The 9540-nt window shown below is 34.8% G+C and overlaps 1 protein-coding gene across 2 annotated transcripts; it reads right to left on the bottom strand.

The window, feature by feature from the left end:
- Positions 1-297: 297 nt before the first annotated feature.
- LOC127086338 (thymidylate kinase) lies at positions 298-3390 on the bottom strand. 2 transcript variants are annotated; one of them, XM_051027096.1, is made up of 7 exons: positions 3258-3390; positions 2831-2889; positions 2106-2462; positions 1407-1518; positions 1235-1294; positions 743-847; positions 298-508 (listed from the first exon to the last, which is right to left on the bottom strand). In XM_051027096.1, the coding sequence occupies exons 2-7, from the start codon at positions 2866-2868 to the stop codon at positions 392-394; spliced, it is 789 nt and encodes a 262-aa protein (XP_050883053.1). In that variant the 5' UTR covers positions 2869-2889; positions 3258-3390; the 3' UTR covers positions 298-391. The 2 variants fall into 2 exon arrangements, with proteins under 2 accessions (XP_050883053.1, XP_050883054.1); XM_051027097.1 differs by lacking the exon at positions 2831-2889 and having other exon boundaries at positions 3243-3388.
- Between the last annotated feature and the right edge of the window lie 6150 nt (positions 3391-9540).

Below are 9540 nucleotides of genomic sequence, written 5' to 3'. Positions count from 1 at the left end.
TATAAACCAAGCAAACCTGATCTTGTTTCGGTCTTAACTCTGACAAGCAGCTTTAAGGCAAATAAACAGAGGTAACATTTGATCGATTAATAAATAATCTTCGGACCGATTCGGCTTTTTCCCATAATACCATCTTTTCAGTGGTAACACAAACATGAAACACTTTTGGGGCAATCCAGATGGATGCAAGTCTTGATGTAATTTGGGTGGAGAAAGCTGCAACTTTTGTTAAACAGGAATTGTACATTCCTTCCAAGTTGAGCATATTAAAATTTCTCCAAGCTGTCTTCAAATCACTTGGCAAACAAATTTTAAATTATGATGGGGTTTAGTGTACATAATTCATAAGGCATATTTGTTCATACATGACATCTCTTTCAAGAGTGAATGTCTATGTCGACCACAACGAGGAGAGGGACTTTCCCTTTTGACATTTTGTGACACAAGCAAGTACGATCTCTTGCAACTGTTTCTCCACATCTTCTATGGGTTGGCAAGCGTCTACAACCTGCATCAGGCCAGTGGAAATACAAAGGAAAACGAGAACAAGAAAAATGTTTAGCACAATGCGGTAAAATACTAAATAGCAACAAGACAGAAATGTGGAGATTATAGAACAAAATAAAGTGATTATAGAAAAGATGATTATCACTTTGCCAGACAGACATATGACAACAAAATACAGTATTAGTAACAGAACTGCCAATTTAAGGAAGAAATGCCAGAAAAAACAGTTTATTACCTTCCAGGAGGCATCATGAAGAACTTTGTAATGTTCAGCAACTTTCTTCTGAAACTCCAGCTTTTCATATCTCTCATCACCATACCCTCCTCTTTCTGCAGCTTTCTGATATAAATGTGCACAGAATATAAATAAGTAAAAAAGGGAATTATGCCCGAACCAAGCTCAAACAAGCTAGCCAATCGATAGTGAAAAAAATCGGAAGATCAAGGTGGACAAGTTTTGGCAACAAGAGAGCAGAACTCATTTCACTTCGGTATATAGAGGGAGCAAAATTTTAGATCCCAACAGCATTGAACATAAAGGGAGCAAAGAAACAACAGAAAATAAGTATGATCGAGTACAGAAACATTTTACAGCATGAAAAAAATAAAATTAACGGGTAAGAAATATCAACCCTTAATCTGTGGTACTGATAAATAAAGCAGCTTTGAAATCGTGTCTCAAAACCTAACCCAACAAATCACTATTCATTGGCCACATGTTGCTTACATCTGGTGATATGTCAAGGTATGCTACCAGATCTGGAGCCAGCAATCCAATTTCCGGGGCCTGCAAAACTTAAAATTCACTGTTTACTAACAGAGAGAATGTAAGCAATTGTTTAAATTCTAAACTAAACTAGAAAAGAAAATGTCCTGAGAAGTCGTTGTGAATCTTTTACCTTACACCATTCAATATCTAGTCCCTTAGCAGATGAGAAAGCCACTCCAGAATAAGAATAACGATCAACAATGAGGGTTATACCACTTTTCAATTTTGTTTCCATCAATGACCTGCATAGACAACACAGCTTAATGAAATAAATCTTGGAATTTCACTTGCCACAAGCAAGTAGCAGCAAAAATGTCCAAATGGTTCAATTGCTATAAACTAATAAGCACCACATGAATTTATTCATGATATGAACAAAGTCTTAGCAGCCATAACTAAGTAATCGGATACCATGTGCTGAGCTTATTGGATTCTGCTAAGAGTCAGAGACCATGCCAGCCTTACAATACCACATGCCATCACAGCAATGATGCAACATAGCTAGCTTAATCTGATTACATAAAGCATAGGTTCGTATTACATATTGCCTATTTGGCTTCTAAAATCATTATAGAAACTACGAGTTTTGACTTAAACGCCCAAGTCACGTATGGTTTTCATTTTCTCCTTCATACCACCACTATGAAGTGGTGTATGGCCGTATATGAAACATCCAAGCCATTAATACAGAACTTTACTTGCTCTTCACATGCTACAATTCAGACATAACCATGGTCATGACATAAATAACCCAAGCTAACACCCAGAATGCTGCACATGACAACTAATAACAAAACTGATGGGAAAACAGTAATAAAAGCGTAAAAACCTCTTTTCCCAACGATTAGCACTGAAGAGAAGATGAATAGTATGATCATCCAACTGCGATGCATTTGTAAGATAAGCAGATATCATTTGGCCAACATCCGTAGTTCTATCAGGAAATCTCCATAGCTCAGCAGAGAGCCCTTGTCTCTCCAAGTAGGACACTAGTCTGCTACACTGAGAAGACTTCCCAGAACGATCCAAGCCTTCCAGGACAACCAACGCACCTCTAGCCTCCTTGTTGTTGCCTTCTGTGCTACAACTAAGATTAGCTTCCATTCTAATCTGCCTAGGAGAACACCTATAGGATAACTTCACTTGAAAATTCAACGAAGAATGCAAAACTAGTGCTTTGGAGCTCCTGCAAAAGTAAAACCAGTCATTATAAAAGCAGAAATCTTTTTCAACGGGTTGACATTGGTACATCGATCAATGTCGGGTCATGAATCAAGCAAAAGTATACAGCAACAAAAACAACATAAAAAACACATCCATCAATCCTAAATCTCAGCACAAGTAAAAACAATTAATAATAATATTATAAAAAACCCATTTCTCAACCACTGGACTAAGCATTATTCTAGGTCGAATAAATTCAAAGTTCATACATAGTATATACCAAATAATAATAATATAAAATGAAGTGGAACAATCACAATCTAATTTTAAAGTCCTTATTTTTTTAAAACAAACCAGATCTAAATTCCAAAAGAAGCAAAGGGCTCTTACAGTGACTTCAATGTTGTGATGCAAGTGCCATAGATCATATCCTAACCACACCTTTAAACTGAAACAAAATAAAAGAGGAAATTGAAAAATTCACAGACCTTGGTAAAGTAAGAATGAACGTGTGGTTGGTTGTCGAAGTTTTACGATTTCACTAACATATAGCTACCAAAAAGCAAAAACTATTCAGCTGAAGCAAAACAAAATCAGTAATAATTATTTTACAAGAGATTCAATTCAACCAAGTACTGAAATTTGTGTTCTGTGCTTTAAATTGAAAGGAAAAAAACTATTAAATAAATGCTTCATTGAAAATTAAGATCAATTCAGAAATTGGTCATGAGAACATATTGAGGGGTTGGGAATTAGAGAGAAACGGAGAGGAGAAGAGTAATAAAGTTAGAAAATAGCTTACCGGAGAAACTGACGAGGAAGAGCAGCGATAACGAAGGGAGGAACACTCCGACGTTGGTGAAGCCGCACGGCGGCGGAAATTGTGAAGGAGATCTACGAGCGGGATTTGTGCGTAAGTGTGGCGGAAATATCAGAACCCTGTAAAGTAATCTGTTTTTCCCGCCTAAATTAGGGGATTTTGGTAATTAATTCATTTTTATATAATTTTTTGAGAAAAAGAATATTTTTATTCGAAGTCGGTTTTACTCATGAAGAAGTATTAAATTTTTTTATCAAGAATTTTGTTGTCTATTGTGATTTATTCCTATTTGAGGGATTAATCTATATTATTGTTAAGGATGTAATCGGTAGATGATTTTTGATTAAAAGAATTGTTTGAATAGATGATATCTTTATCGATTTTGTTTGATTTAGTTTTTAGTATTATTTTAAAAATGAAATCAAATTAAACTAACTGATTTGATTCGGTTTATTTGGGTTTGATTGATTCGTTTACAATATTTTTTTAAAATATTATATTTATCTGTGTATTATTTTCTATCAAGTTTTTGAATATATTTTATGTTATTATTTTTTCAAATAATATATTTCATGTTTTAATTTTCAAACAACTTGTAAGTTGTTCTTACTCCATACGAAGTATTGACATAATTTTCATTGCATCATAAAATAAGTTTACAATCGAATACAAAAGTTGAAACTTACATGAGAATATTGGGAATGGGTTTGAAGGCTAACAAATAAAACACAATAATAAAAACAAAAAGATTTCAATACAAATTAACATGTTTCACACCTCAAAGACACGTTAAAATTATTTTGTAACAAAACTATAAGAAAATTTGTTGAAGAAGAAATATAAAAGATAAAAAAAATGAAAACTCACGAATAAAACTTGAATACGAATAAGACAGTTATAACCTATAAGAATGACTTTGACAAAAGAATCAGTGGTGGCGGACAGATGTAGCAGCAATTTGATAAGAGCAAGTTTTTATGGTGCGATTCATAAAAACTAAAACCGAGAACCGAACCAAACTATTTTGATTTTTGTTGGTTTGATTTGATTTGATTTTTGAACCGAATGAAAAACAATCAATTTTTTTTAATTTGGTTTAGTTTGGATTGTTAGTTTAATTTATTTTTTCTTATTCACTTACATCCCTGACTATTATATCTATTACATCGTGTTCAACAAAAATAATGTGAGTAGAAATTTCATCTTTATATACTATTTCTATCTCTCTCAAAGCAAATAGGCGGATATAAATCTCTTATCAATTATTTCTTATGGAGTGTGATAAAAATGCTTATAAATAATATTTTATAAAGTGATGATTTAGTTTAGTGAAATTTAAAAACAACTTTTTATTTCAGAAATAAATAAATTGGAATGGAGTAATATAATCTCTATTTTAATTTACATCTTATCTTATTAACAAACAAAAGATTTAGAAGTGATGTAAAATATGTTGGTATAAAAGATGAAGGTCAAATATGAGAGGAACAAAATATATATATTTATAAAATTATATAAATATTCTTAAAAATGAAGTATAAGAAGAAGAAGAAAAAAATTATGAAAAATCTTATTATGATTAACAAAAAAATTTAAAGAAAATATAAATTATTTCTTTAAATTAAATGGATTAAGATTATAATCGTGCATACAAACATTTTTCTAGTAATATTTCAAGCACTTTTAAACTATCTTAGAACCTGCATGCAGGAATATTAAGAATAATTCAGTCTATCTTCGAATTCTCATAAGACAATTGAAAACTTGAATGCGGGAAAAAGAGATTTTTGGAATTTACAATATGTGTGTGTTTTAAATCTCAATTGTATCGAAGTATAAGCCACAACCTGACCATTTTAAATCAATACACCTCTCAGATCCATCTTCGAAGCATCACAATATAAAAACAAAGGACTCATTTGGATTCAGCAAAATCAAAATCGGAGAAAACGTTAACTTCTTCTTGAGTTCTTGGAAACTCTCTTCATAATGCACATCTCAAACATAAGTTTGATCCTTTCGAGTCAATTGAGTTAACGACAATGTTAACTTTGAAAAACCTTCAATAAACTTCCTCTAGTAACCATTCAAAAAAAGACTTCTAACTTCAGTGACAAAATTCAGAGTCTCACATTATAACACAACATCCATCTTCGATTGATCCACATCAATACCACCATTAGAATCGCATGACTAAGGAAAGTCATTTCTCTTAACCAAAACTCGCACTTGGAAAACTTTGAGTACAACTGGTTCTATTTCAATGTTTGTAATACAATTCTCAGATGTTTCACACATAGCCTAATACTAACGTCCTTCTTCACTAAAATCACCGACGCACCCCACAGCGAAACACTCAGAGGAACAAACTTCTTCTAAAGTAGATCTTTTAGTTGCTTTTTCAATTCACCCTACTCTAAAGTAGACATCCTATAAGGAGACATTAAAATCGGACTAGTACCAGGTACTAAGTCTATAGAAAAATCCACTTCGCACTTTGGCGGAAAATCACTGATGTCTTCAGGAAACACTTTTGGAAATTCACACATTGCAGGAAGATCACAAACTACTCCCTTGCCTTTGGCTTCCAAGGAAGCTAATATAACACCTGCTCCTTATCCTTCAAGGATTCTCTCACTTACTTAGTTGATACAAACGCCAACTCTTCACCTCCATCGAACTCAGATTCACGCTCTGGAGGCAAGTCGCAAATATCTTCAGAAAAACATCAGGGCTTACACATCACTGACATAACATTGGCAGTCACATTGCTCTCTACTCTCTAAGAAGCAAACATCAATAATACCTAACCATTTTCCCTAAAGACATCCCAATTTAACGGACATACATGAATCTTGAATCCACAATATCTTCAGTGTCAAAAATAACACAACTTCGACATTGCTTGTGCTCTTGCAATCAGCGACACACTGTACCAAGTTATCAAAATAATTGGTAAACACTTGGTTTAACTCTAAATAATTCATCCTAAGAATAACGTCAACTTGTTCCAACAAAATACAAACGACACACATCCTGAAGGAACACGTACGGATACTTAACACACCATTGGCTCATCTCTAGCCAAAACATCACATTCCCCCTCACAAGGAAGCGACCAGCGAGAACACCCGATCGTCTTCCTTCAAAGATCACACCATTTGCTAACCGACATCATCCTCGAATCTGACCTCTCTTCGGGTTCGAGAAAAGAACAACATTTTAAAAACAGTTGAACTAGCCAACACTGCACTTTTGCATGCAGCAACATGATGTCCAAGTTCTCTACCGTTGGAACATCCAAAAGAAGTAAATGCTCATCTTCCACTTATTTTATTCCTAACATGCAAATGGAAAACAAAACAAGCATTGACATTATTTTCACACACATGTCGCATACTAGGGAACAAACATAATTTAAAAACCTGGTAAGATGAATCAACTTGCTCTGATACCAATAATGTAACACCCTTATAGACCCCACATACAATTATCGCATAATTCAATTAAAATCACAACCACAGGGGTGTCATATACATAAAAAAAACTTGCTTTGTAACACGGGTTACAAAACATCATATAAATTTGTCATCGCATGTTCACCTTCACTTAGGGTATCATCACAGTGGAATCAATATCAAATCAATTAAACATATCAATTTCAACTAAAGGCACATAGTCTAAAAACTCCAACTTTCATAACGCCACAAAAGAGTTATAAATTCAACTCATCGCAAGAGCAAAATCTCATCAATCATAAATAACGACTTCAACAAAACAAAGGAAGTGAAAACAAACGTCCTCAGTCTGATTTTATATTGACCAAAGCAAGACCCTACTAAATAAAAATGACAAAACTATGGGAAACCGCTCCAAAAGCTACCCTCCACTTACTACAGTTATGTTACTATTGAGTATCTGCACAATGCCTATATAAAGGAAACATTCAAACAGAAGGGGTGAGAATCCATTTCAATAATAAATGATATAACATGAATAATATAGTACAAATTCTACAAAATCATGCACAATAACATATCATATTCCCACACCCAATTCTCATCAACGTCATACACGACAACATCTCAATTATCATTAACATCATACACAACCACGTCTCAATTATCATTAACATCACATGCAACAACATCTCAATTGTCATTAACATCATATGCAACAACATCTCATTCAACAACACATCAATAACAATCAATACAAATGCAACACTTATACAATGTACTCAACACTGACTCGACATGCATGCGGTACCAAATATGAACACTCAGGTTCATTTCTCTCCCCGATCCCCACCATAAGATTAGATTCCCTTTTAGAATCGGAGCACACTAAATTGCTACCATCAACATATGTAACGCTTCAATAATCCCCCGTAATGGGAATAAACTACTCGCACCCGATCCATCACCATAGTATCGAGGCTCATCAAAACTGGACCAAAGCTCGTACACTATGATGCATGACTCTCAATTAACATGCATTAACACAACAAGGTTCACCAAAAGGATCCTCACACATATCTAATCATTTATGCATCACATCATTCATCATGCAAAAATCAATTCATTTTACCACGTCATTAATATCAACAAACAACATCAACTCATCAACACCTTAACATCGTTATCATAACATCATCGACATAACAACATTATTATCATACCATGATATTATAACAATGCAACGATTTATCAACCAAACATATAAACTAGTATGTTTATCAACATAGTATCCACTTGAATAATATTCAAATATCTTAACAATCACTACCATGCTATAGGTCTGAGCATTAGCTTTCCAACTATTCAAATGACATCAAAATTGGACTTACGGAATGAAAGTTATGACCAAAATCGTCGGGATATGTCAACAATTCATTAACCGAACATCTGTACAAAAACGTCACTAATACATTAGGCATAAGAATAATACTTAAACAATTCACCTATCACTATCACGTCATTTGGGTATACAGATCAAAAGTTATGGCCAAAATCACCGAATAGTGCAAAACAACATTATGGCAGTTATATGTTGACACATAACATCTATAGGTCGGCACATAATGTAACGCCCGAGACTGCTTTTAGGATTATTGATTGACCGCACAAATCAACACGAGTCTTTTCAGCATGCTTTTTCCTCAGTCACATGCTTTCCGGGAAATTTCCCAGAAGGTCACCCATCTAAATACTACTACAAGTCAAACACGTTTAACTATGGAGTTCGTATTTGTTAGACTACCGAAAAGAAGATGCATCTTATTGGTATAGATAGTACCAATCATTCCTTATTATCTTTCCTTCAATCATGCAGTCTCATATCTGCGCAACCTCATGATCCCTCTCATTTCGATGTGAACTCGGTTTTTCCCTATAAGCTGCTAGGAGTGTCTCATTGCCATGCCTCATGCATCGACAACCACTCATGTAACATCAGAGGCTAAAGAGAGAGGATAATAGTTACATGTAACACCCGATAGCGAGGGAGTGGTTGTCGGTGCACGAGACATGATAATGAGACACTCCCAGCAGCTTATAGGGAAAACCAAGTTCACATCGAAATGAGAGGGATCTTGAGGTTGTGTATGTACGAGACTACATGGTTGAATGGAGGTTTATAAGGATTAATTGGTATTACATATACCAATAAGATACATCTTCTTTTCGGTAGTTCAACAAATAATAACTTCATGGTTAAGCGTGCTTGACTTGGAGTAGTATTTGGATGGGTGGCCTTCTGGGAAGTTTCCCGGAAAGCGTGTGAGTGGGGATAAAACATGCTGAAAAGACCCGTGTAGGTTTGTGGGGTCAGTCGGTAATCCTGAAAGTAGTCTGGCGCGTTAGAAATGGTATTAGAGTAGACTTCTCCAAGTACGATGTGGTTCGGGGACGAACCAAGTGGAAGTCGGTGGACGTGTAACACCTGAGACTAAAGATGGTGGAGAATGGTTACATGTAACACCCGATATCGAGGGAGTGGTTATCGATGCACGATGCATAACAATGAGACACTCCTAGCATCTTATAGGGAAAAACCGAATTCACATCGGAATGAGAGGGATCCTGAGGATGTGTAGGTATGAGACTGCATGGTTGAAGGAAAACATATAAGGATTAATTGGTATTACTTATGCCAACAGGATGCATCTTTTTTTCGGTAGCCTAACAAATAAGAACTCCATAGTTAAACCTGTTTGACTTAGAGTAGTATTTGGATGGGTGACCTTTTGGGAAGTTTCCCGGAAAGTGTGTAAGTAAGG

This window comes from Lathyrus oleraceus, chromosome 5 (assembly GCF_024323335.1).
Source record: "Lathyrus oleraceus cultivar Zhongwan6 chromosome 5, CAAS_Psat_ZW6_1.0, whole genome shotgun sequence".
In the NCBI taxonomy this organism is placed as follows: Eukaryota; Viridiplantae; Streptophyta; class Magnoliopsida; order Fabales; family Fabaceae; genus Lathyrus; species Lathyrus oleraceus.
Note: the sequence above shows the minus strand (reverse complement) of the source record. Positions and strands in the feature narration are given on the sequence as shown.